At 38.5% G+C, this 27,849-nt stretch overlaps 1 protein-coding gene across 4 annotated transcripts in view; it reads left to right on the top strand.

Moving 5' to 3' along the window:
* tafa1b (TAFA chemokine like family member 1b) overlaps positions 1-27,849 on the top strand; it is a 478,998-nt gene that overhangs the window by 439,949 nt on the left and 11,200 nt on the right. For 3 of the 4 annotated variants that reach the window (XM_087994425.1, XM_087994424.1, XM_087994423.1), the window contains exons 4-5: positions 2,336-2,460; positions 7,936-8,084. In XM_087994425.1, coding sequence (XP_087850551.1) covers positions 2,336-2,460; positions 7,936-7,980 — 170 coding nt within the window. In that variant the 3' untranslated portion in view covers positions 7,981-8,084. The remainder of the gene's footprint in view (positions 1-2,335; positions 2,461-7,935; positions 8,085-27,849) is intronic. The other variant, XM_043708309.2, reaches the window with a different exon arrangement.

The raw sequence follows: 27,849 nt of genomic DNA on the forward strand, positions 1-27,849 counted from the left end.
CTAATAAATATTTATTGCATATTAGAATTAACAAAAATCTAATTACATTATGGGTGTCATTTTGTTAGCATCTCTGTTTTTAACAATGAATAATGGCTTATTCATATCCTCATGATAGATTTTAAAAACCCATTACTGATGTGCCACGTTTCTTCCACATTATTATCCATGATGATACATTAAGTGTTCAGAACCAAGAAGTATCAGAATAAATCTTCATATTAAAAAGTAACTCTGGAGTACATAAGACTTGAGTGAACCCTTTTGTTTTGTCCTTTTTTCCCTTGCTTCTACACTGTTAATAGGACAGACCTATTACATGGGGATGTAGTTCATTCTTTTTCCTGAAATTTGTAATGACTGAGACAGGACTATAATGGTCATTGCAGCAGCTGCTCCTGACTGTTAAATGTAGTGGCTTTACACCACCATCCTGCTGGACTCAATTTCCCAATGACATTTGTAGAAAATAGGCAATTGCAATTTTAATGCAGGTGCTGCTGGCTGAAAATAATTTTGTTTCCTCTTTCGAATTCAGTTTCTTTCATGTGCAAGCTTGATCTTGAAAGATATCATTTCCTATTCTCATTGCCACTTGGAGACAGCTGGTGTCACGAATACAGCCCTTCAGCTATATTCCAGGCTTACAAGATGTTGCTGAAGCGAGGAGAACACATAAATTGCCATTTCTAAAGGAAATCGCTAATATGAACAAATGCAAGATCCATAATGGCTTTTGTGTACTGTTTTGAAAGGATTGTGAAAAAGAATGCCTTCTTAAGTAAGCCTGCACTTTTATCTACTGAGTGCACTCAATTGAAAGATGGCGGTGTTGAGCAATGCATCACAAATATTGTATAACAATATAGGTATGACAGAAGTACTTTTTAAAATAAAAATCAAATTGAAGACCACTTTTATTTGCTTTCCGAGATGTTGATTCACACAAGCTGACAGATGATTATTGCAATTTTTAGTTAGCTTAAATTCAGCAATTTCTATAATTGCAATTGGTAATAGAAATAAGATTACCATTTGATCGTTGTTGTCTACTGGAGAAAAATTGACTTATATATTCAATCACAACAGGTATAGATTTGTGAGGGTATGTGGAACTTAATATATCAAGTTAGAGCAGTTTGTTGCTAGTGACTAAATTTAAAATATAAATCTCAGGAAAAGAAAAATATCAATTTTAAATATTTCTCTTCTCTTTTGTACTATCTGGATTACAGTCTGTTGACCACATGAAGGAGTGATGTGTAACCTGGTACCCTCCTCCCAAACCATTCTTACTCTTGCTTCTAGACCATCCAAAAGTGACTTCTTTATTCATTCATAGGATGTGAGCTTCAGTGGCTGGGCTGGTATTTATTACCCATACCTGGTTCCCCTTGAGAAGATGTTGGTGAGCTGCCTTCTTGAACCACTGCAGTCCTTTTTATGTAGGTAGATCCGTAATTCTGTTAGGATTTTGACCCAGTGACAGTGAAGGAACAATGATATATTTCCAAGTCAGGATAGTAAGTGGCTTGAAGGGGAACTTTACAGCTGGTGTTCCCATGTATTTGCTGCTCTGTCCTTCTAGACGCTCATGGTCTTGGACTTGGAAGGTGCTATCTAAGAGAGAATTTCTGCAGTCCATCTTGTTGATGGTACATATTGCTACTATTGAACATTGGTAAGCTTCCTCAAGATGTGATACAATTCTACCTGATACAAGCTGAAGTGATTGATTGACTGATTTATTGTTATCACTTATACCGAGATACAGTGAAAAGTGTTGTTTTGGTATACAGGCAAATTGTACCACACAGAGTGTATCAGAGTAGTAGAACACAATGCAGAATACAGCGTTACAGCTGCATAGAGGGTGCAGGAGAGAAAGATCAGAATTAACATTTGAGAGGTCCATTCAAAAGTCTGATAACAGCAGGTAGTGATGTTGAACTGCAAGACAAAATATGTTGCACTACTTTACTTCAGCAGCTCTAAAGAATGAAAATAACTGTGACGGAATATATTTCATGGTGGATACTTGAGATCCTACATATACATACACATGTGCATTATTAAACCATGGGCCTTTGGTGAGTTTTGAATAAAATGTATATAATGAATTTCTCTCTTGCCTAGCAGTGGCAGATGCAGCGCTTTGTAAGCCTGGGCATTTCAAAAAATACATATACTTATATTTGATGACACTATTAATTTTATTTTAATAGGATCACAAAAGCTGCTTAGAAAAGTATAGAACATAATGCACAAAATTTCACACATCCTCAAACAATGATTCATTAACCATTTCTTTTATCTATTCCATGATCTTCTAAAGCTTCCATTGTTATTGGGAAATGGTGGTGTGAGATGGACCCCTGTATAGAGGGAGAGGAATGCAAGACATTACCAGATAATTCAGGATGGATGTGTGCTTCTGGCAATAGAGTTAAGACTACAAAGGTAAGAATCTGAGACTATGTATTCAGATCACATAGAAATCGTTCTTTTTTAAAGCCCAACCATAAACAGTTGAACAAAAAAAAGGAATTGAGGGTGTGTATGTATTTGGGTAATTTGGCTTTGTCATATCTTCTTACAACATCTTGATCTCCACTCTCCTTTTTCTAGTTTTTCTTATTGCAGAAATCTATTAACATATTGCTTTTCTCATGATTGGGTACAGTGGTATACACCAGTCAGAGAAAATTTCCAAAAAGTGTCCATTGTTGTGATGAATAAAAATGATGCATTGATAAATATTGGGAATAGATAAACAATGGCTTCCAGGTATTCTCATATTAGAAAGGAATTTTATTTCCCTATAATCCAACTGCTCCTATCATATTCATTCACACCTCATCTGATTTTACATATGTTACACAGAATTACCCTTTTAATTAATAAGAGCTGATTGACATTTATTGCCATTTCTGAGTTAAGAAATAATTGAATACAATTTGGTTTGATACACGTCATGCACTTGGTAATGAAATTGCTGAATGCCCAGCATTTTGGAGTAGGCATGATGGTGAATAATATACAAATAGTCATTTGATAGTACAGAACTTCAGCATTGCTGAAAAAGACACATATTGGCACAGCTTTTCATCTTTCACTCAGCAGGATAATTTGCAAGACGTACTACAGTAATGGGAAGAGAACATTTATACAATGTAAGAGGAGAGTGTTGCTTATTTGGCAAATGGGCTCTTATTGCGATTGGTGTTGCCATGGAGAATGCATGAGTTAATGATGTGTAGTAGTTAACTGCCAAGCTTTATCTAAATTTGAAACCAGGCAGGTTGACTCTGATTGATCAATACATTGCCTTGGAAATGAATCAGGAATGGCTGTCACCTATTTTGTTGATTTGAAACAGGCACAGCCTATCTGCTGTCTATCTGCAAAAAATAAGGCCCTCTGTATTCATTTGTGCAGCCTCTAACAAATGCAAGTGCGCCACATTGGCAACTGATTTTGGATTGACACTTGTCATTAACTGGTATAGCTTCCGTGGCAAGACAAAAAACAACTTAGAAAGATGTTTTTATTTCAGCAGTATTCAAATAATATACATTGTGGTAACCAAATGTGGAAAAAAAATGTACTGGTTTCTCAACAATAGTTTCAAGTTGATATTTTATCTAAATTATTCTATCCACATTCTTTGTGAGTTATCCTTTCCAATCTAATTTCCTTAATTTGATCAGTTGTCCTATTTGAAACCTGATTTTATGACATGTTTGGCTCGCTACTTTCTTGGTAGACCATGTTTGGGAATTCTTTCCCAGCACTAAAAATTTAATTTCATAATCACTGCTTCAGTATTGCCTATTTGTGTTCTTTTCTTCCGAAGCCATTTCTTTTAATTACCCATTCTTAATGGATAGAAAACAGGATTGTGATGAATGACTGTTTCCAATGGCTGAACAGAAAAATAAAGTTGGAGTTCCAAGGTTCAGCAGCAGGGCCCTGGTGTTTTTTAATAGACATTAATGACTTGGACTTGGGGTGGGTGATCAGCATGGAGGGTTGGGGAATTCAGGGCAGAATTTCAAAATTTGCAATGCATGTAAAACTTTGTTGTTTTTTGGTGTGGGAATGAGAACACATTAGCAAGGCCAGCATGATTACCCATCACGAACCTTGACAAGCTGGTGACCCTTCTTGATCTGCTGCATTCAGTCAAGTATAGGTATGCTTAGAGAGGTACCTGTTAAAGAGGGAGTTCCAGTTCCAGTGACAGTGAAGGAACTACCATATAGTTCCAGGTCAGCATGCTGGACAACTTGAAGGAAAATTTGCAGATTTTTCCTATGCATCTTTGTCCTTATCCTTTTTGATGGTAAAGGTGACAAATTTAGAAGGTATTTTTAAAGGAGCCTGGACGAGTTGCTGCTGTGCATCTTCTAGATGGTAGTGTTCGCATGGTGGAGAGTGTGAATATTTAAGGCATGGATGGGATTCTAATTATATAAGTTGCATTATTCCAGATGATGTTGAGTTTCTTATATGTTGTTGAAGGCTGTAGGCATCCAGGACATTGATGATAGGGGATTTGGCAATGGTAATGCCACTGAATGTCAAGGGGAGAAGGTTAGTTTTTCTCTTGTTGGAAATAGTAATTTTTTTGGTATTGTGTGGCACAATTGTTAATTGCCATTTAACAGATTAAGTCTAATTGTTGTATTCAGATATGGATAGTTTCAGTATCCAAGGAGTTGAAAATAGTATCGAACTTTGTGCAATAATCAACAAACATCCTACTTCTAACTTTATGTTGAGGACTCAAGTTAGTGAGGCCTAGCATGCTACCCTGAAAAGCTACCACAGAGATTATGTAGGTTTCAGCTGAAACAATCATATCATTCTTCTTTGTGTTTGGCATGACTCCAACCAGTGGAGAATTTCCCTGTGATTTCTAATGACATCAATTTTTAACAATGAAAGGAATATTAATAGACTTCTACAGTTCATGGATAGTTTAGTAGCACAAACAGACAAAATTCAATAAAGTATGAGATAATACATTTTGATTAGAAGAATGAAAGAGAATGTGCATGCAATGTGGCACAATTGCAAAGGAGAAGCAAGGCATGAGTCACTTTGGTGTAATGGCGTGCATCTCAAAAAGTGCACATCTCTCAAAAGATGTCAAGATAGGCTAATGAAACATGCAAAATCCTGGACAAGTAGAACACTAATAGCAAGAATTTATGTGAAATCATTCCTGCCTGGAGTATTCCCTTCTGGGCATTACACTTTCAGGAATATGTAAAGACTTGGGAACTTTCCAGAAGGAATTTACCAGATGGGTTTGGTGATGACAGATTGTAATGACATGGATACGTACGAAAGGCTAGGATTTCTCTCCATCAAGCTGAGAGGAGATTGTTTAAAGTTATTTAAAATCATGAAATGATTCAATAATAAAGTTTTAAAGGATTACATTAAATAAACAGAAACTTTCCAAAGGAAGTGTTGCTAACCAAAGAGTATCAAGTTTAAAAAGAGCATGTGGACTAATAGTACACAGTGAGTGGTTAGGAATACACTGTTTGAGAAGGATGTGAATAAGATTGAATGGCGGCTGCAGTGTGCACCTTACATAATTGTTCTGATAGCACATCATGAGAATACGAATAATGCTAAATGATTACATTTTTTAAAAAACTGATTTACAGTCTCTTGATTTCTCACTCCCACAATTATTAAATGAGTGGCATTGCTTTTTTTTTCAGTCCAAGGGGAACATTGCTGAATCAAGAAAATTTTGCAACAGTGACTAATGGATCTGCAAATTCCACACCTACTAATATTAATAAACTAATTTTGAGGTGGAATCAATCAGGTCAAGGGGATTTAGCTACATTAAATTCCCCATAATGTAGCATGTATTGGGAGTAGCAGGGTGCCAATTACACGTATCTGCCAGTTTCTTCTGGAAACCCAATACAGTACACTCTAGTATTCTTTAAATAAACTTAAACTTAAATATCAAAAAGGTAGTGCAGTTTTCTCACTGAGATCTGAAAATGTTGATAGTAAGGTCAACAATAGAATTAGTACTTGCATCTTAAGCAGCATGGTGGATGAGCATATATGTATCAGAACTTGGTGAACCAAGTTCAAATATATGTTTTGAAGAAACTTTTAAAAAATTATATATTTTGTTTAAACTTTTTTTTGCTAGTTGCATGAGTATTCCCGGACGCTTGTGTACCTGATAACAGGGAGGTTGCTGTACACTAATGTTAATTGAAAGAATAGAATGCACATAATCTGAGTGTGCATGAAAATAATTGTTCAAGTTATTGAAGATAACCTTTGTGAAATAACAATGGAATAAATTGGAAAACTCTCTTCCAATTGAGCTTTGCTGAAATGGTGAAATAATGGGGGACAGATGAAACTCAAAGTATGGCTACCTAAGCTTCTCTCATGGCAGTAAAGACAATGTTCAAGTTGTGATAACTCCATGATGGTAATCATGCATTATTTAAGTAGTATTACAGGGTAATTGGATAGTGTTACAATTTAATTTCTAGATTCTTATTTTGAAGGAGGCAAGAATATTATTGATAATCGATTTGAAAAATGGATTTGAATTACAAACTTTGCATGGAAATTTTACAATTTTTTTTATTGGGATCAGCTCATCTGCTATTATTCCTTTATTCAAAAGAAATATTTAGTTGACTGGCAACATAGAAAACAAAGTAGACCATTGAGTGTATTGGGCCTGTTCTGCCATTCATTCAATTAAGTCATGACTGATATGTATCTCAATTCTATTTACCTGTCTTAACTCCATATCTTTCAATAACTTTGCTCACAAAAATAATCCACTAAAACTAAATTCTCAAATTAGGATTGATAATTTTCCTTTTGAATGCTATAATTCATGACTTTCAAGACATTTTATATTAAATATCAATGTAGAACCTATACTGATTTAGATGATTTCTCTCTAAGAGTTCATCACTGTCACTGAATTACGCTACCCCACAATTGAACTGTTAGAATGATCGTCTCTCTTTTTAGTGAGTACAAGCATGAAAGGTCCTATAAAGAATTATATTTTATGTGGTATTTCTTCTTTAGTGTTGCATACAGTTATTCAATTATAAAATATAAATTACATCTATTGTTTGACACTTGTACAAACAAATACTTGCAACTTGATTTCAACATGACGTGACTGGAAAATTGCAAACCTTGAAAATTGGTTTCAAAACATACCCTAAAAATCAATCGAAAAAGTCGCAGCCTTTTTAATGCTGACTGATTTTCTGCAATCAATCAGTAAATACCAAAATTTCACATCCGGTCTATCTGGGAGCAAAAATGAAAGTTAACATTTCAAGTTGAAATCATTTAGCATAAAGAGTTTCTCTGCAAGAAATGTTCTCCCAACTTTCTTTTTGGATGCAGGCAAAATTATAAATATTTCTGATGGTCTGTTATGATTTCCAGCTTTATTTGTTTTCTATTATGGCTCTTCTATGAGATATAACTGAAATATTTGATCAAAGGTGATTAACATGTCAATTCCCATTGGTTCCTTCAACAAACACTTGTGTCCATTTAATTAAAACAACATATAAGTGAACATATCAAGGAATTGGAGAAATATAACAAAATGGTGCTATTGGGATTCAGAGTCTTTGAAAGTCACTTATAATAATCCATTGAGTGGTTCAGGCATGTCAATTTTGTTTCAGACTGTATTCTCTGACATCCCTTCTCAACTTTGAAACTCAAAAAATTATTGATGCATTGAATTTAATTAGGATCATGATTTAATGTCTCTTATGGATCCTGAAAGACAAACTGGTAAGAATTGAGGAAAGACCACGTCTGTTTTCACATGTAATAATGGAACACTCTGATCCAATATAGTGTCTAATGACTATCATGAATTTTGCTTTGCAGTTATTTGCAAAGGACCACATTATGGGAAGAGTTGAGGAACTGTAATCCAGTTTCAGATGGTGTGGTTGGAGTGATTGCCGTCATCATAGATATTAGTTTATCTATCATGGTTTCATCTAGTAGTAAACCGTGTTCCAATGGGGACCAAGGTACTGTAGGGTCAATAGATATGTATTTTTTTAAACAAAGTAGTATTGTATATTATTTAACAATTCAGGAAAAAGATACATTTGTGAAATATTAATTGATATGTTTTCCTAGTTGATTACTAAAGATGGAATTCATCAATTACCATTTCATTAATATTCATATGTTTGCTCACAATGTATGAAATTTCCCTCTTAAATATTCAGTATTGGCACTGCACCATTTCAGCAATTAAAATATTACAAAGTTTAGCAGGTACCTTTTATAAGTCACTTCTAGAATTTAAAGGAAGCACAGCACAGGAAAAAAATACAATTTCTGAGCAGCATGCTGTATAATTAGTATGCATTAAATATCTTACATTACTTATGGTCGCTGCATTTAATTATTGAACTCCAGATGCTAGAATGCTCAGTGGAATTTTTCATTTTGAACAACCGCTGGGTATCAGGTTAAATGAGTTGTCTTCTATATCGAATATAAAAGTTACTAATTAGGGTTTGAAGAATTAGTAACAATAAACTACTCTACAGATCTATAAAATGCAAAATCATTAATATAGATCACTTGCAACATTGATGAAACGGTCTAATTTCCCAAACATTTGTAGAAATATGGTACATGTATTATTTGAAAAAGAATGGCAAAGCATCAGTGTCAGTTTATGTTAAATATTAATAATTGCAAAAGTATTTAAGGGGCTAAATTGGAGTGCACCAGAAGCGAGAAAAAGCATTATAATGCTGCATGAGTTGTTTGTCATATGAACAGAATAACATATAATTGAGGAACAGAAGTAGGCCATTCAGCCCTCTAAGGATTCTATGCCATTCCAAAAAAAAAGTCTGTTTGTGTTTTGAATTCCATATTCCCATCTATTCCCAATAATCTTTGATTCCTTGCCTAACAAAACTGTCTAGCTCCTACTTTAAAGTTTGTTATGGACCAGGCCAGACCTCCTCATAATATTTTAAGAAGGTAGTCTAGACCCTAACTTTTTCTTATTTTAAAGGAAGTGGGTGTTGCAGGGGTGATGCAGCTTATAAAACACTTGGCTTTAAGCAAAGCAGAATTTATGTAAACACTACAGTTGAAACACGAACCAAAAAAATCAGAATTTAGAATAATTTTACGACTGGAAAACTTAACTGATCCAACACAATAACTATTACCAATTAACTGTTCCAGTACACTGACATCCCAGAAACAAATATCTTGGCAAAAAGGTAAATTTTAACACAGATTCATACAAGCAGGAGGGAACAACTTCCAGAGAGAGATTTCAGAAGAAAGTCAGAGGAATTTTTTACTGAAGCTTGCAACTCCCCTGGACGCACACATCTTGTGACTGCTACACTAAAAATGAACAAGGAAACACTTTAACTGGGAGAATTGGCCACTCCCTTTCTCTTGTTAAACTAGACTCTTCAGTACCTCCACCTTTATGACCTCATTTCTAAAATACCAAGGACAATATAACCTTTTTCAAAGTGACAGCATCATCAATGACTCCATCTCAACCAATTTCTGAGGCAGAGAGGTCCAAAGTCACACAAACAACTCTGAGAGAAGTTCTCCTCATCTCTGTCCTAACAATTTTAAATAGTCTCCCCTGGTTCTTGGTGCACCCAGAAGAGAAAACATCACTTCCACATCCACATTGTCATATCCTTCCAAAATCTTATGTACTTCAACCAAGTCACCCCTTATGAAATGGTTTGAAAATCGCACTCCAATATCCTAATGACTCCAGGATAAGCTCAACGTTTTAAGTGAGTATGGTTGAAGGGAGTCAAGAACTTACTTGCATTGAATTACCCATATACAGAACTTATTTGAGGTCAGGGAGGCTAAAAAGGCACTTAGCAATTTGTAAGTCAGTCGATCCAGAGAGTCCAGTGCAACCTTCAGCACAGTTGCCAGGGACAATGGGGCAGAATTTAGGAGATTCTGAAAAATTATTACTGAGAAATTTGGGGACCCGAATGATTTTGCACTGGATCATGTGCGTGATGTCATATTTGGCTATTACGGACATTTGCAAGTGATGAGGCTGCTGTCCCTTCAAACTGCTGGCTCCTCTTTACTGCCGGCAGCTGCCGATCCCATCAAGCAACTGTTGGTGCTTATGTTTCACAGGCAGTTCCCAATTCCTGGTTATGCTCACTGTCACTAAGTCACTGTCTTAACCAACCAGGGCCTTTGAAGAAAGCGTCTTAAGAGTAATGCAGATGAAGTGTAGGTCTGGAGCCCATAAAAATACATACATTAATTCCTGAACCTAAATTGATAATCAAGCCTCCTCTAAAGGGAGTTTGGAAGCCCTCCAGAGAAGGAGTCAAATGGCAGTGGAAGCAGATAACTGTGAAAGTCAATGACCTTGGTGATGTACCACAAGTTCAGTGAATGATTGATTAAAGAGTGAATGAGTCTTCCAATGCTAGATCACCAACTGCACCACTAACCTCAATTTCTGCTGGAGTCAGCCCATCCCCATCACTCACCTTTCAACAATCTCTTGTCAGTCAAGACTTGTACCAACACTTGTAAGCTTCATTTCACCTTCATACAGTTAGCACTGTTACAAACCTCACTTCCACATTACACACATGTTGCCAGCTTTTTAACCTTGACAACTACATCTCCCAAAACAGACTGTGTGGTATATGGAAAACTTTCATCTCTTTTTTTGCAGGACAAGGTGGTGCATGACCTGAAACAACATGATCTAAACTGAGTAGGTGGGCATCATTCTTTGTCCTAATCCCAGGAAGGAAATAGAACTGTTAATTCCTGGGACATCCATTGCTGCATAGATGGCCTGCAACCAGGCAGAGTTCATATTTAATCATTGTAAACAAAAGACACAATCAGTGTTGGAAACATCTCTTTGATGTAATGTTTCTATCAGGACCTTAAGATCTTCTTCGAATAATCTGAAATTCGGATAATTGAAATTTGGATTATCGAGGTTCCTCTGTAGTTGTGGTGAGGTAGGGGACAGCATTAAATAAGAAACTAGAGAAGTATGCACCAATGGTGATTCTCATAGGTGATTTTAATCTACATATAGTCTGGGCAATTGACATTCGTCATAATATTGTGGATCGCTGGAGTGTTGACAAAATGAATTGTTAGATCTGAGTATTAAGGAACCAACTCAAGGGAAGATTATTCTAAATTTTGTGCATTGAGAAGGGGTTAATTAATATTGATTTGGATGAAGGAATTGACATATATTTTCAAGTTTGTTACCATACAGAACTCAATGGGAGTTTGAGTGATGAGGAATTTAACAAGGCTTCAGGGAAATTCAGATAGATTGACTGAGTGGGCAAATAGATGGCACATGCAGTATGTTATCGATAAATTTGAAGTTGTCCACTTCAGTAGTAAAAACCAAATGGATGTGTATTATTTAAATATCACTAGGTTGGGAAAAGTTGATGTACCAAGGGACCCAAGTATTTTTGTGCATTAGTCATTGAAAACAAACATGTAGGTGTCAGCAAGCAGTTAGGAAGATAAATGGTATGTTGGCTATCATTGCAAAACGGTTTGAGTATAGGAGTAAGGAAATCTTACAGTGCATTGGAGAGTCCACAAATGGAGTATTATGTGCAGTTTTGGTCTCCTTACCAAAGAAAAGATCTGTTTGGTGGAGAGGGAGTGCAATGAGATTTCACAAGATCAATTCCTGGAATGGCAGGGTTGTCATATCATGAGAGATTGGGGTATTATCCCTGGCTTGGGCTCCAGAACAAGAGGTCATGCTCTCAGGATACTTGGATTGATGTGGAGGTGCTGGTGTTGGACTGGGGCAGACATGGATACTTGAATTGATGTGGAAGTGCTGGTGTTGGACTGGGACAGACATGGATACTTGGATTGATGTGGAGGTGCTGGTGTTGGACTGGGACAGACACTGATACTTGGACTGATGTGGAGGACTTCGTGTTGGACTGGGGCAGACACGGATACTTGGATTGATGTGGAGGACCTGGTGTTGGACTGGGGCAGACACGGATACTTGGATTGATGTGGAGGTGCTGGTGTTGGACTGGAGCAGACATGGATACTTGGATTGATGTGGAGGACCTGGTGTTGGACTGGAGCAGACACGGATACTTGGATTGATGTGGAGGTGCTGGTGTTGGACTGGGGCAGACAGGGATACTTGAATTGATGTGGAGGACCTGGTGTTGAACTGGGGCAGACACGGATACTTGGATTGATGTGGAGGTCCTGGTGTTGGATTGGAGCAGATACAGATACTTGGATTGATGTGGAGGTGCTGGTGTTGGACTGGGGCAGACACAGGTACTTGGATTGATGTGGAGGACCTGGTGTTGGACTGGAGCAGACACGGATACTTGGATTGATGTGGAGGACCTGGTGTTGGACTGGGGCAGACACGGATACTTGGATTGATGTGGAGGACCTGGTATTGGACTGGAGCAGATACAGATACTTGGATTGATGTGGAGGTGCTGGTATTGGACTGGGGCAGACACAGGTACTTGGATTGATGTGGAGGACCTGGTATTGGACTGGAGCAGATACAGATACTTGGATTGATGTGGAGGTGCTGGTATTGGACTGGGGCAGACACGGATACTTGGATTGATGTGGTCGACCTGGTGTTGGACTGGGGCAGACACGGATACTTGGATTGATGTGGTCGACCTGGTGTTGGACTGGTGGAGACACGGATACTTGGATTGATGTGGAGGACCTGGTATTGCACTGGGGCAGACACGGATACTTGGATTGATGTGGTCGACCTGGTGTTGGACTGGAGCAGACACAGATACTTGGATTGATGTGGTCGACCTGGTGTTGGACTGGAGCAGACACGGATACTTGGATTGATGTGGTCGACCTGGTGTTGGACTGGGGCAGACACGGATACTTGGATTGATGTGGTCGACCTGGTGTTGGACTGGTGGAGACACGGATACTTGGATTGATGTGGAGGACCTGGTGTTGCACTGGGGCAGACAGGGATACTTGGATTGATGTGGAGGTCCTGGTGTTGGACTGGAGCAGACACGGATACTTGGATTGATGTGGTCGACCTGGTGTTGGACTGGAGCAGACACGGATACTTGGATTGATGTGGAGGACCTGGTGTTGGATTGGAGCAGACACGGATACTTGGATTGATGTGGAGGACCTGGTATTGGACTGGGGCAGACAGGGATACTTGGATTGATGTGGTCGACCTGGTGTTGGACTGGTGGAGACACGGATACTTGGATTGATGTGGAGGACCTGGTGTTGCACTGGGGCAGACACGGATACTTGGATTGATGTGGTCGACCTGGTGTTGGACTGGTGGAGACACGGATACTTGGATTGATGTGGAGGACCTGGTGTTGGACTGGGGCAGACACGGATACTTGGATTGATGTGGAGGACCTGGTGTTGGACTGGAGCAGACACAGATACTTGGATTGATGTGGAGGACCTGGTGTTGGATTGGAGCAGACACGGATACTTGGATTGATGTGGAGGACCTGGTATTGGACTGGGGCAGACAGGGATACTTGGATTGATGTGGTCGACCTGGTGTTGGACTGGTGGAGACACGGATACTTGGATTGATGTGGAGGACCTGGTGTTGCACTGGGGCAGACACGGATACTTGGATTGATGTGGAGGACCTGGTGTTGGACTGGGGCAGACACGGATAATTGGATTGATGTGGAGGACCTGGTGTTGGACTGGGCAGACACAGATACTTGGATTGATGTGGAGGCGACGGTGTTGGACTGGAGCAGACATGGATATTTAGATTGATGTGGAGGTCCTGGTGTTGGACTGGGGCAGACACGGATATTTGAATTGTTGTGGAGGTCCTGGTGTTGGTCTGGGGCAGACACAGATACTTGGATTGATGTGGAGGTCCTGGTGTTGGACTGGGGAAGACACGGATATTTGGATTGATGTGGAGGTCCGGTGTTGGATTGGGGCAGACACAGATACTTGGATTGATGTGGAGGTCCTGGTGTTGGACTGGAGCAGACACAGATACTTGGATTGATGTGGAGGTCCTGGTGTTGGACTGGGGCATACACGGATACTTGGATTGATGTGGAGGTGCTGGTGTCGGACTGGAGCAGACACAGATACTTGGATTGATGTGGAGGTGCTGGTGTCGGACTCGGGCAGACACGGATACTTGGATTGATGTGGAGGACCTGGTGTTGAACTGGGGCAGACACAGACAGAAGCCACACAACACCAGCTTTTCGTCCAACAGGCCTATTTGAAACCACACGCTCTCGGAGCTCTGCCCCTTCATCAGGTGAAGGAACAGATTTTTGGATTGAGCTGCGCAGCAAATGTTTTAACTTGGGGTGGTAAAGCAGAGAATTCTGTACCGCAGAAGGTTTTGGATGTGAAGTCAATGAAAATATTTAAGAAATATTCATGAACAGATTTCTAGAAGTTGATGTCAAAGAGTTTGGTGAGAAAGCGAGAATACTGCGAGGAGATAGTCAGTCGTGACTGTGTTTAGTAGCAGAGTAGACTCAGTGAGCCAAATTACCAGTTTCTAGTCCAATTTTCTAAATGTCTACCTCTGTTCCTAAGATTGCACAGTATTCCACTCCATTTGCAATCATGTCTCATGCACCACAGCCTAAGCCACATTCAGTTTTGGACTTACTAGTAACAAGTAATATCCATGCCACTCAAGTGCCAAGGAATGGCTATCACAAAAATGAGAGTCATTAACAGCCTCCCTTTGAAATTCAATGACACTCCCATCATTGAATTCCATACAGTCAGCACCTATGAGTGTGGAGGGCCTATATTGACCACACGCCTAACAACACAGTTATATAAAAACTTGGCTACTAGAACAGGTCAGATTATTTTGCAGAAATTAACTTGCCTCCTTACCCCTCAAATTGTGTCCCCTCTCTACAAAGCACCAGTCAGGAGTGTGATGGAATATTTTCCACTTGCCTGGATGAGTCAGCTGCAGCAACAAGAAATTCAACACCATTCAGGGCAAGCAGCTTGAATGATTGCTAAACATCTTGCTAAATGTCTGAGACATTCATTTACTCCATCACCAATGCATAGCTGGTGCTGTAGTGTCTGTAGTACATGTACTTCAACGACATGCCAAGGCTTCTTCAAATGTGCTGCCCAAAGCTGTGACCTCTAGGGCAACAGGTACATGGAAAGACCACTCACTCCAAGATCCTCTCCAAGTCATACACCATCCTGGCTTGAAGAGATGTCATCATTTTTTCACCATTGCCTTCATAAAATCCCAACTAAGTGCGCTGTAATAATACGTTCATCACACAGACTGTACTAATTCAAAGGCAGCACACTAGAATCTACTGAAAGGAGAACTAGAGATGACTAATAAATGTAAGTTTTATTAGTGAGACATACATCTCATGCCTGATTGCAGGAAAGCTGCTTGTCACAGGAGTTGTTCGCTCACAATGGTCCGGTCAAGCAACCTGCAGCAGAACACTCAAAATCTTGGTAGAAGCAGCTGCACCAAGCTTTGCAGATTTCATCCAGTACTTTTCGGGCAGTGGAATTGTTCTTTCAGCATATTAATGTTCTGTTCAATGATAGTTCCTATGGCAGTATGGCATTCATGATTGTCCATCAGAATCGTGTCGTCAGTGGCTAGCATTCATTGCCCTATCATCCCATTTGGTGCTTGTCATGGCCCAAATGTAGCTGACAAAGTGCACTAACACAAAATGAATAATCAGGACTGCTTCCACAATCCAAGATGGCAGTGGAGTAGGATCCTGAGCTGGAGCTTATCTGCTCTGTCTGTTTCTTTTCTTTTTTCTCTCTCTTTTTTGAGTGCTGGCAATGTCCAGGGTGAAGCTAACGTGAACCATTGGTCTCAAGAGCCTGGAGTGCAGCCAGCAAGAGTCCCAGCTTCACCACCAATTCCTGGTGTCATCATGGACTCCCAGTCTCAAGAACATTGAGTGCAGCAAGCACAGACTCCCGGCCTCATAATGGACTCCCAGCCTCATAATGGGCTCCCTGCCTCATGAACATTGAGTTTAGCTAGCATGGACTCCCAGCTTCAGCGTGGACCCCTGGCCTCATAATGGACTCCCTGCCTCATTAACATTGAGTGCAGCAAGCACGGACTCACAGCTTCAGCGTGGACTCCCGGCCTCATAATGGACTCCCTGCCTCATTAACATTGAGTTTAGCAAGCATGGACTCCCAGCTTCAACGTGGACTCCCGGCCTCATAATGGACTCCCAGCCTCATGAACATTGAGTGCAGCAAGCACGGACTCCCACCTTCAGTGTGGACTCCTGGCCTCATCAAGGACTCCCAGCCTCAAAAGCCTCGAATGAGGCCAGCACAGACTGCAGACGAGGCCTGGAGTGGATTTGAGGCAAGGTCTGGCACAGACTGGAGGCAAGCACGGACTCGTCTGCTCCATCTTCGCTGCTTAGAAGATTGCAACTCTGACCTTTTTATTTCCTTATTCTTCTAGTTACTTCCTAAGAACCTTTGTGGCTAATTTTGTACCTAAGATGATGTGAGAGTCTGCAAAGCCACACATTTTTATTTCTCTACTTTTTGAGTTTATTCCTAAGAATCTGTACCTAAGTAGCTTTGTACCTAAGATGGTGCCTAATATGATACTCAAGTGAGTACACAAGTGAATAAACCTAATTCTAAAACAGGGCATGCTCCTGTTGATCAGTATTAGTTTTCCCATGTGTACGGATGACATGCAGGTCTACTTCACCACAACCTCTCTCAATTCTTCCACTGTTGCTAAATTATCAGATTGCTAAATTTAAGAATACGTATGTACATGGAGTAATTACCTTAAAACTAATTATAAGGATATGAAGGATGACACGGCAAATGTATATTGGCAAATTATAACATAACATTAAATGTTTTATAAGCAATGGCAAATGTGGAAGGAAATATTTAATAATTCTCAACAATTCTATTGAGAGATTAATATTTCCACAGAAAATAATGATCCTAAGTAAATAATGCTGTCCCGGTGATAGTGCAGTTACGTAAACAAGAATAATTATTTGGAAGTGACAGTGTTGGAATGCAGTGGACAAAATTAAAAATCACGCAAAACAAGGTTATAGTCCACCTGGCTTATTTGGAAGCATTAGCTTTTGAACCACTGCTTCTTCATCAGGTGGGTGTCAAATATTATTTGGTGTTTGATTAAAAGAAGTACTTTGTTTTATTGCCAAAAACAAAGTACTAAGCTGAGCAGGGCGAGTTTTCAAAATCCGCAAATATAACGAAAAGAAAAATGATTGCGAGGAAGAAAATGGAATATGAATGTAAACTGGAGAGAAATAAAAAGGTACATTGTAGAAGCTGGTACAGATAGGTTAAAGTGAAGAGGATAGCAACAGTAAACATGGGTCACTTAAAGTTTAGATCAGAGTGGTGCTGGAAAAGCACAGCAGGTCAGGCAGCATCCGAGGAGCAGGAAAATCGATGTTTCAGACAAAAGCCCTTCACCAGGAATCCTTCATCAGGCTTTTGCCCGAAATGTCGATTTTCCTGCTCCTCGGATGCTGCCTGACCTGCTGTGCTTTTCCAGCATCACTGTGATCTAAACTGCATCTTCAGTCCTCACTTTTGCCTATGGCTCTCGTAAAGCCTGGGCTGGAGATATGATAATTTTGAATAAGGACATTTCAGACATTAAGCAAATATTGTTTTGGTTTACATATTAGAAGATACAAAATACATCAGAAATAATGGGAAACAAAAGTGAAAATGAAAAACTTACAGTCATTAATAAGAGTTACGAAAGCATATTGAAAAATGAATGACTAAAGCTGATAAATTCCCTGAATGCCCGAGTGTTATTAAGAAGTGGCTGGTTTGATTGGGAATGCATTGGTTATGATCACTCAAAATTTTCCTGATTCTGGAATGGTATAAGTGGATTGGAAGATAGCCAATGTAAAGTTCTTATTCAAGAAAGGAGGGAACTAGAAACAGAGAAATAGGGCAGCATGGTGGCTCAGTGGTTAGCACTGTTGCCTCACAGTGCCAGGGACCCGGGTTTATATTCCTGCCTCGGGCAACTGTGTGGAATTTGCACATTCTCCCCGTGTCTGTGTGGGTTTTCTCCGGGTGCCTCTGGTTTCTTCCCACAGTCCAAAGATGTGCAGATCAGGTGAATTGGCCATGCTAAATTGCCCATAGTGTTAGGTGCATTAGTCAGAGGGAAATGGGTCTGGGTGGGTTACTCTTCAGAAGGTTCGGTGTGGACTTGTTGGGTTGAAGGGCCTGTTTCCACACTGTGAGGAGTCTAATCAGAACTATAGGCCTTTCATTTGATGACTGTAAATGGGAAAAAAGAACATTATTAAAGAAGTGGCAACAATACACTTATAAAATCATAATATGATTAGTTGGAGTCAATATGGTTTTATGAAAGGCATATCTATTAAAGATTTCTTGAGGCTGCAGTAAGCAAGGTAGGTAATGGGAAAGCATTGTAATAATGGATTTCGATTTTCAGAAGGTGTTGAGTCAAATCTTACATGAAAATTTGTTTCAGAAGGTAAGAGCTGATATGGTTGGGGGTAGTATATATTAGCGTAGATGGAGGTTTGTTAAAGGAAAAAGCAAAAAGTAAGATTAACAGATCATTTTTTGATTGGTAGGCTGTTAATTTATTCAACTTGCTTGTCACCTTTGTAAAAAAAACTTGAATAAATTTGTCAAATTCAATTTCTTTTTCATCCATGCTTGATTGAATTATGTTTTTCTAAATATCCTATTGCTACTTCCTTAGTAATGGATTGCGGTATTTTCCCAATGATGTAAGTTAGGTTGACTGGCCTAATTTTCTGCTTTTAGTCTTGCTCCATTCCTAATAAGAAAGCTTTCCAATCTACTAAGACATTTTCAGAATCTATTGAAGTTTGAAAGATTACAACCAATGGATCAATTATCTGTGCATCCATTTCTCCTAGGATGCAAGGATGAGAAGTTCCCAACCTCCTAAGTTTGCCTAATACTATTTTCTAATGATAATATTTATTTTAAGATAACCCCTCTCATTTACACCCTTATTTCCTATGAGTATTGGGATCTATTTAGTGTCTTCAAGCATCAAGTCACATACAAATCATTTGATTAAATATGGCAAGAGGAGATGATGTTTAAGATAATCTATAACCTTATTGAATGCAGAACGGGTTTGAGAGGCTAAATGCCATATATTCATTTGTCTATCTTATGTTCTTATATGTTCCTAACATTTTGTAAAGGAAGCAATGATATTAATCGGTCAAATTATGACAAAAATGTCTTCCATTCATAACAGAATAACATAACAAAAATTCAGTCTTTTTGCCCAGAAGGTAATTTGGCATAAATCCTAGGGATAAGAGCCTCAATTTGCTGGCATTGTGTGTTATGATATCGCTGCAGTGCTGCAGTCTTAGGATGCATTTGAATCCACATAGACATGTCATTTAAATATTTATATAGTGCCTTACTGCAAGATATTTTTCACTGGAGCATAGAATGGTAGATTCAGCAATAAAATTAGTGGAATTTGTCATTTGTAGAAATTATTTGTAGAGTAGAAAATCAACAATTTTCAAAATGTTATACAAGAAGAAAGGAAGAAAAGGAATCATTTTAGATACTGTGTGAGTTGATAGTGTTCAATACAAAAGTAAAACTTCTCACAAAAACTATGAATAACACTTATACAACAACAGCCAATTCCTCTGATTACTGTTAGATCTTGTAACCTAAGCAATGGCATCAATGTCTTTCCTCCATATGGAACTTCAATATGTGGTTGAAAAAAATTGGAAAATTAATTCCACATATTCATGTTCATACATCAGATGTCACTTCAGAAATGTTTCATGTTGCAAAACATATTCACCTTAAGATCTTATTTCAAAAGGACGACTTGGAGATTTAGGATAAGATGTGCAACAACAAACATATACATACAAATCTACAGATGAGATAAGATTAGTAGAAAAAGAAATAGTGACTTAACAAATTCCCTGAATTATATTAGCAATCTGCCTTTTTTTTTTCATTTGCTCTGTGGAAAGCTAATAGTTCTGATGTTCTCAGACATCTGCTACCCATCTGTTGTTATGGGCGAGAAGAATATAAAACATGGTTTTATAAAGAAAAACTGAGTTCCAAATCATATTTGATTTTCTCTCAGCAATTTGACTAACTGTCACATCATTATCCAATAACAAAAGTCACAAAAGCTCATTGTCCTTAAAGTGGTTAATGATGTTATGAAGTAAGGAACAAATATCCCTCTAACATCTTATTTTAATGTGTAGATAAATATTGAAAATAGATCAGTACTGGAATGAATATTTTGTGTGCTATTTATAAGTCGTCGGAAGTTGGTTAGTTTCTGTTTATTGTTGCTTGCTGTGTGTTTCAGTTGAATATTCAGATCAGTAAGTACACTGAAAGTAAACTGTAATCTCTTCAAACTGCAAAGATCTTCACCAACACTGACTGCTCTATCAGACTCTTCATCAATTTAATCTCCAAGAGGATCTTCACAGAGAAGAGAATGATTGCTGCTGAGATGTTTGCTTGGATTTCCAATCTTAGACTCTACTTTAAATGACAATTTAGGTGAGCTGAACATCCTCATTAATATCCTGATCAGAATTGTTGCTGACAGGACTTGTCAGTTTCCTATTGCTTTTCACTTTCTACAAAGAGGAAATACTGTAATCAGGGAAAATCCACCACAATTCTACCATAGACCCATGGCATCCTATTAATTAGTAATCCTTGTGTGCCTGTGTCTATCTATGTTCTATATTTCTATGTAGGAAAAGGAGTGTACCTAATATGCTTAAACTACAAGACTTTATACGACTCTGACATCTTTAACAGTCAATAAGATTGATGTGTTCCAATCGAACTAGTTACTCTGCAAGTTAGAATTTTTCATTTTCGCATTCCCTTTGTTAATAATTTGCAGTCTTCTATTTGCCTTTGCAAGAAGAATCATGTCTGTTTACAAATTAAAAACAAATAATTGAAAAAGAATGTGACATGTATTTTAATGTTTAATAAGAACACCTGGCAAGAAGGCATTACTTTTCTTGTATTTAAACAGCAGCTAAAATATTCTTGCTATTTTATATTCCATCAAATAATCTTTAGCTGCAGGCATTTAAAAGCCTTTGTTCCACCCTTATCTTAGATCTGCTCTCTCAAGGGAGTGGATTTGTAAAGGTTCAGGTACTCAGATGATATTTTAGAATACCGTGTCCTGTTGCCCATATTACTTTCTCTGGAACTGCATCTCTTTGGGGAATAGGCACAGTTTCTGGAATCTATTCATGGCTTACAAGACTTCAAAAATGCTTCATTGGCTGCAGTGTGCTTTGGTACATCCCAAGGTCATGAAAAGCATCAAATAAATACAAGTTCTTTCTTCCTTCTTCCACTAACCATTTTAGCTAACATATCCTGTTCTATCAGCAAAAGGTCATGCTTGAAAGTGCTCCTCTATTGCACAGAACTGCTCAAATACAAGAGACGCTGTATGTTCTTACTTTTGGTGCTCTGCAAAACACGCACTTCTCCATTTACATTTAGAGAATTTCATACAAACATTGCCAAAGGTTTTATATCACAGCTCGCAGTTCCTGGAGATCCTTGTCCAGGTCAGCAACTGTCAACTTTGTTTTTTCTGTTTTTCATGTGTAGGAATCCCAGACATGAAATTGAGCTCCATTGCACTATTGGAGCCAATGCGATGGATGTCAGAAATCCTCCAAGGAGGTGCATAGTGCTTCTGAATCTACTTGCAGCATAGCTCCCTGACTATAAAACCATGAGATGTTGGGACAGAATTAGGCCATTTAGCCCTTTGAGACTGCTCCACCATGACTGATATTTTTCTTAACTCTGTTCTCCTGCCTTCTCCCCATAATCATTCATCTCCTTACTAAACAAGAACCTATTTATCTCTGTCTTAAATATACCTAATGACTTGGCCTTCACAGGTCTCTACGGCAATGAGTTCCAGAGATTCACCACCATCTGGCTGAAGAAAGTTCTCCTCATTTCTAAAGGATCGTCCTTTCACTCTGAGTCTGGGCCCTTCAGGCCTAGTCACTCCAACTAGTGGAAACATCTTCTCCATGTCCACTCTGTCCAGACCTCTCAGTATTCTGTAAGTTTTAATGAGCTTCTCCCATCCTTCTGAACACCACTGACCCAGAGTCCTCAACTGCTCCTCATACGATAAGCCTTTCAACCTCGAAATCATTCTCGTAAACCTCCTCTGGACTCCCTCCAATGTCAGCACATTTTTCCTTCAATAGAAGCCACAAAATTGCTCGCAATATTCCAGATGAATTCTGACCAGAAATCTATACAGCCTGAGCTGTACATTTCTGCTTTTCTATTCTAACCCTCTTGAAATAATTCCTCACATTGCATTTGCCTTCCTAACTGCCAGCTGAAACTGCATGTTAATCTTAAAATAATCCTGAATGAGCACTCCCAAGTCCCTTTGTGTTTCAGCTTTATAAAGTCCTTCCCCATTTAGAAAATAGTCAATGCCTGTATTATTCCTACCAAGGTGCATAACCTCACACTTTCCCACACTGCATTCTCTGCCACTTAGTTGCCTGTCCAAGTCCTTTTGCAGTCTCTCTGCTTCCTCAACTCTACCCGTCACTCCATCTACCTTTATGCCATCTTCAATCTTAAGAAGAATGCCCTCAGTTCATCAGGAAAATTACATATGTCCCATTCACGAATGAAATAATGACTGCAATTCCAATTATTCATATCCAATCTTTGGAGCTACTGACAATTCTGTAAACATTAATTTGTGTCTGCCTCCAGAATGCCATGAGTGTGCTACTTCAACTGTTCAACATCGAGAAGAAAGAAACATAAGGACCAGAAAACAGCTGATATTCAAATGAATTTCACTTACTTGCTATTTCTTTTGGGGTAAAAAAGAATATTAAAGCTTTAGACACTAAAAATACATTTACTGCATTAATCTTTGCAAAAGGTGAAAACAGTTCCAAACAGTAGGGAATGAAAACAGAAAAAAACTCAGCAGATCGGGCAGCATCTGTAGAGAAATTAATTGAGTTAATGGGCTGAATTATGAGCAGGACCAAATGATCAACACCACCGACACCCAAACAGTTAAAAAGTCAATGGAAAAAGCCAATGTCCTGCAGTTATTTAACAGACAAGTCATTAACCCAAAACATCAGTTCTGTTTCCCTTTCCACACATGCTGTAAGATCTGTTACATACTTACAGCATTTTCTATTTTTTCACCTTACTGATTCTTACATCCAGTACTCTCAATTTTCTCACTCATTTTATGACAAATGTCAAAAAGGTGTGTGTATATATATATATAACATATAAAATTTTATAAGCAATATTAAAATAGACTAAAATAGATTTAAAACAGACTAAAATAGGTCTTACAAGGTGGATCCCAGAAGTCACAGAATTGTTCAAGTTTATTCACTGCAGTCAAACCACACAGAGTGATTAATTTAAGAGTGAGCTACATAAAGTCATTAAATAATCAAAGGAATTCTAGGGCAGTCTACTAAACCCACAACGGTGAGAATAAACAAAGGCTTCTGTAACGCTGAACAGGACACTGGAATAACAGGGGATTCCAGCATAAGTAATGAACTTTGCTCTGTGGAACATTGATGCATCAAAGTTAATATCAGCAGCTATTTCTGTTTGATTGTAACAAACACTAGGCTGAAAGAGCCATTGGATGTGTAGAGCTGTTTGGAGACTATGTGAAGATAGGTCCAGATTCCAACTGGAACTGAACAAGTACAGGTTTTCAAGTGTTATTCCAGTAGAAGCAAGAAAGAAAAAGAACATTTACTTGCTCTCCAAAGCTGCTCTACCCACTGAGTTTACCAACAAGCAATTTCCAGCTATCAGATTACAGAAGCCATTAAAACTGTTGAATTATGACTTGAAGTTTTCAAAACTTGAAAAGAGAATTGTCAAGCATTTAACAGGCCTACACAGTCCAAATACTGATAGTACTTTCATCTCCATTACTAACTTTTACCCTTATTTTAAATCATTTTACTTGTATTTTAGCTTATAACTTTATCATTCTCTGCATAGAGGTAACTCTTAGCAATTGCTGTTAATAAACTAACATTTTATTTTGTTTAAATTTGTTGTGATCATAGATGAGACAACTAAACTTAAGTTACAACTATGGATCTAGCTGTCAATTTACGTTATGATCTTCCTAGGGATCAGTAACTTCTATTTTTGAAGCAGACCCAGTCATGAAGTTCAGTGGAATTACTAAGTGAATAGCACCTCAAGATTTCATGATTTTGAACTAATAGAACTACACAGTAATACAATCTACGAAATATATATAAATTATTTCTAACCCAGTATTAATGTAGCAAATACGGGCAATAGTTTGTGATTGAAAACCATAGCACACATCAAATAATAAATGTGATGAAGACAAATCCTATAGATTTCTCAGAAATGTCTCCCAGATGTTAATGGCACTGTAACTCACTGAATCTCAGTAAATTGCACAAGGGATCACAAATCTTGTTGGTTTTGCCTTTAAACTTCCCCATTATAGACTGCCCAGTAACTGTTCCTGTCCTGGTGGATCAACCTACTTTCCTGAGTCTATGCTCCCCTGGACTTCAAAATTGAACTCCAGTACTTATTTGTAAGCACAACTCCAGCTGTTCACTGACAGCTAACTCACCAAACTAAAACTACCCTTTCCCTGAGTTCTAACCAGCTCAGCTACATCCAGAAAAGCCCATTTCTCATGGGTTTTTTTTTAACATCCTCTGAACTATTGTACAGAAATATTTATGGAACATGACTTCTTCTGAGCCTGTGCAGCCGCCAGGATTCCCCGAGCACTCATTACACAGAGTGATTTAGTTGCTGCATGATTTCTCTCAGCCTTCACTGCACAAAATTTGTTAAGTTCAGCTTCCATCCCTGCAGTACAGCTACTTTACATCATCCTTAACATAAGTCTGCTTATCTTTCTATCTCTTTTACCAAATATCTGTAACTTTAAAACTCCTCCTGTAATTTTATTTCTTACATATGATGGGCACATACTATTGCAGCATTCTCTACTCTACCTCCATCTAGCCTAGTATTAATGATATTTCCTTCTATCTCCATAGCATATATCTGGCACTTAAATTTCAATGCAGAGAAATGTGAGTTAATACATTTTGGTAGAAGAAACATGGGGAGACAATACAGGCGCAATGTTACACCTTTGAGGGGAGTACAGGAGCAGAGAGACATTGGGATACACAGAACAGTACTCTCACAACATTGAATAAGCATCTGAATGAGCACTTAAAATGCCAGGGCAGAGTAGGCTATGGAAAGTACGGATAAATCGGATTTGTTTAGTTAAGTACTTGTTGGCCGGCATAGACATGGTGGGCCAAAGGGCCTGTTTCCATGCTATATGGTTCAATGACTCAATGACTCAACCTCAAATTGGTTTGAGTGGCTGACTGAGAGTATTGAAACCCTTGTTGCTGGGTAGCATTGAACATTGGAGTTCAGGGACCATGCTGAGCACATGTTTAGTGTGCTAACAACTGAGGCTGTTTTCAGTATAACCTCCTGTATTTACAGATACAACATGCATTTTCTCATGTAATCTCACCACTCTGTTGTACTGAGCATGCTCCCCAAATTGCTCAAAAATTTTAAGTAGAGGCATTTAATTGATTTATTTTAACCTCAGCTGCACAGGCTCAGAAGAAGTCATGTTCCATAAATATTTCTGTACAATAGCTCAGAGGATGTTAAAAAAAAATTCTTAAAAGTCTGATATGAACATTTAATGAAATAAACAATACAAAATGTTATGTTGATAAAACTTTGGTTTTTGGCCATGTGTTAAAAAAGTAATATTGAACTAGTCTCTCTAGCATGTCTCTCCCAATTTTCATTCTCACTGCCTTAATTTGAATGCATTACCTGAAAAGATAATGTCAGCAAATCTAATGCACTTTCAAAAGTAACCTAACAATGTAAAAAAGATTTTTTATTTCAGGGCAGACAGAATCTCAATGTTAAATGAATGCTCCCCTATTCTGTTAATGTCCCTTTAGTTTGAGATTCCCCTATCAGTGGAAACATCTTCTCAGCATTTACCCTCAGTAGCCCCTTCAAAATCCTATATATTTCAATGACATCATCCCTCGTTCTCCTAAACTCTAATAAATAAAGACCTAACCTGTTTAGCGATCCTTTATAATTCAAGTCCATCATCCCACAAATCAGCCTTGTGAATCTCTTTAGAACTACCTGTAATGACAGAATGTCCTTTCATAAACACAGGGACCAAAACTGTATGTAATACCAGGTACAGCCTTACCTACTGCCTGTACATGTGTAACAAAACATCCTTCTTTTTAAATTCCAATCCCCTAGTAATACAGGCCAAAATTCCATTTCCCTCATTAATTCCTTGCTGCAACTACATGCTAACGTTTTTGTTTTTCATGCAGAAGAACACCCAGTTCTGCCTGGTGCTGCATTTAAGTTTTAGTCTGCCATTTGATTTTCCCTACCAAAGTGCAAAACCCCACACTTTCCTACATTAAACCTCATCTGCCAAACTTGTGCACACTTACTCAACCTATGCACGTACCCTTTCCGATTCCTCATGTTCGCATCACAACATGCCCTCCCATCTATTGTTGTACCATCAGTAAATTTGGATTTATTACATCTTACCCCCTTTTCCAAGTCATAAATAGATAGTAAATACATGAGACCATAGATTGTCAAGGCATTCCGCTAGTTCTGTCTTTCCAACCTAGAAAAGATACATTCATTCCAACTGTGTCTTCTGTATGCTAATCAATCCTCCATCCATTATCCCTAATATCATGAACTACCTGGCATGAACTATCTTTATGTAGTGTGTTAGCCAATGCTTTCTAGAAATCCAAATGTACCAAATCTACTGATTCTCATTTATCAACTCGCGAATTTATCAAGCATAGTTTGCCTTTCTCAAAAAACATGCTGATTTTGATAAATTGCATTAAGCTTTCCTCAATGTTCTCTTTTTTCCTTTGTAATAGTCATAGAGTCATAGAGATGTACATCAGGTGTACCCTAGAACTCTGTGGGAAGCTAGAGAATTGATTGCTGGGCCTCTTGCTGAGATATTTGGATAATCGATAGTCACAGGTGAGGTGCCGGAAGACTGGAGGTTGGCTAACGTGGTGCCATTGTTTAAGAAGGGTGGTAAGGATAAGCCAGGAAACTATAGGCCAATGAGCCTGATGTTGGTAGTGGGCAAGTTGTTGGAGGGAATCCTGAGGGGCAGGATGCACATGTATTTGGAAAGACAAGGACTGATTAGGGATAGTCAACATGGCTTGATTGAGTTTTTTGAAGAAGTAACTAAGAGGATTGATGAGGGCAGAGCAGTAGATGTGATCTATATGGACTTCAATAAGGCAAGGTTAGATCTCTCAGAATACAGGGAGAACTAGCCATTTGGATACAGAACTGGCTCAAAAGTAGAAGACAGAGGGTGGTAGTGGTGGTTTTTCAGACTGAAGGCTTGTGACCAGTGGAGTGCCACAAGGATCGGTGCTGGGTCCACTACTTTTTGTCATTTATATAAAGGATTTGGATGCAAGCATAAGAGGTACAGTTAGTAAGTTTTCAGATGACACC

This window comes from Chiloscyllium plagiosum, unplaced genomic scaffold (assembly GCF_037043375.1).
Source record: "Chiloscyllium plagiosum isolate Xiang-an unplaced genomic scaffold, Cpla_swu_hap1 HiC_scaffold_14, whole genome shotgun sequence".
Classification (NCBI taxonomy): Eukaryota; Metazoa; Chordata; class Chondrichthyes; order Orectolobiformes; family Hemiscylliidae; genus Chiloscyllium; species Chiloscyllium plagiosum.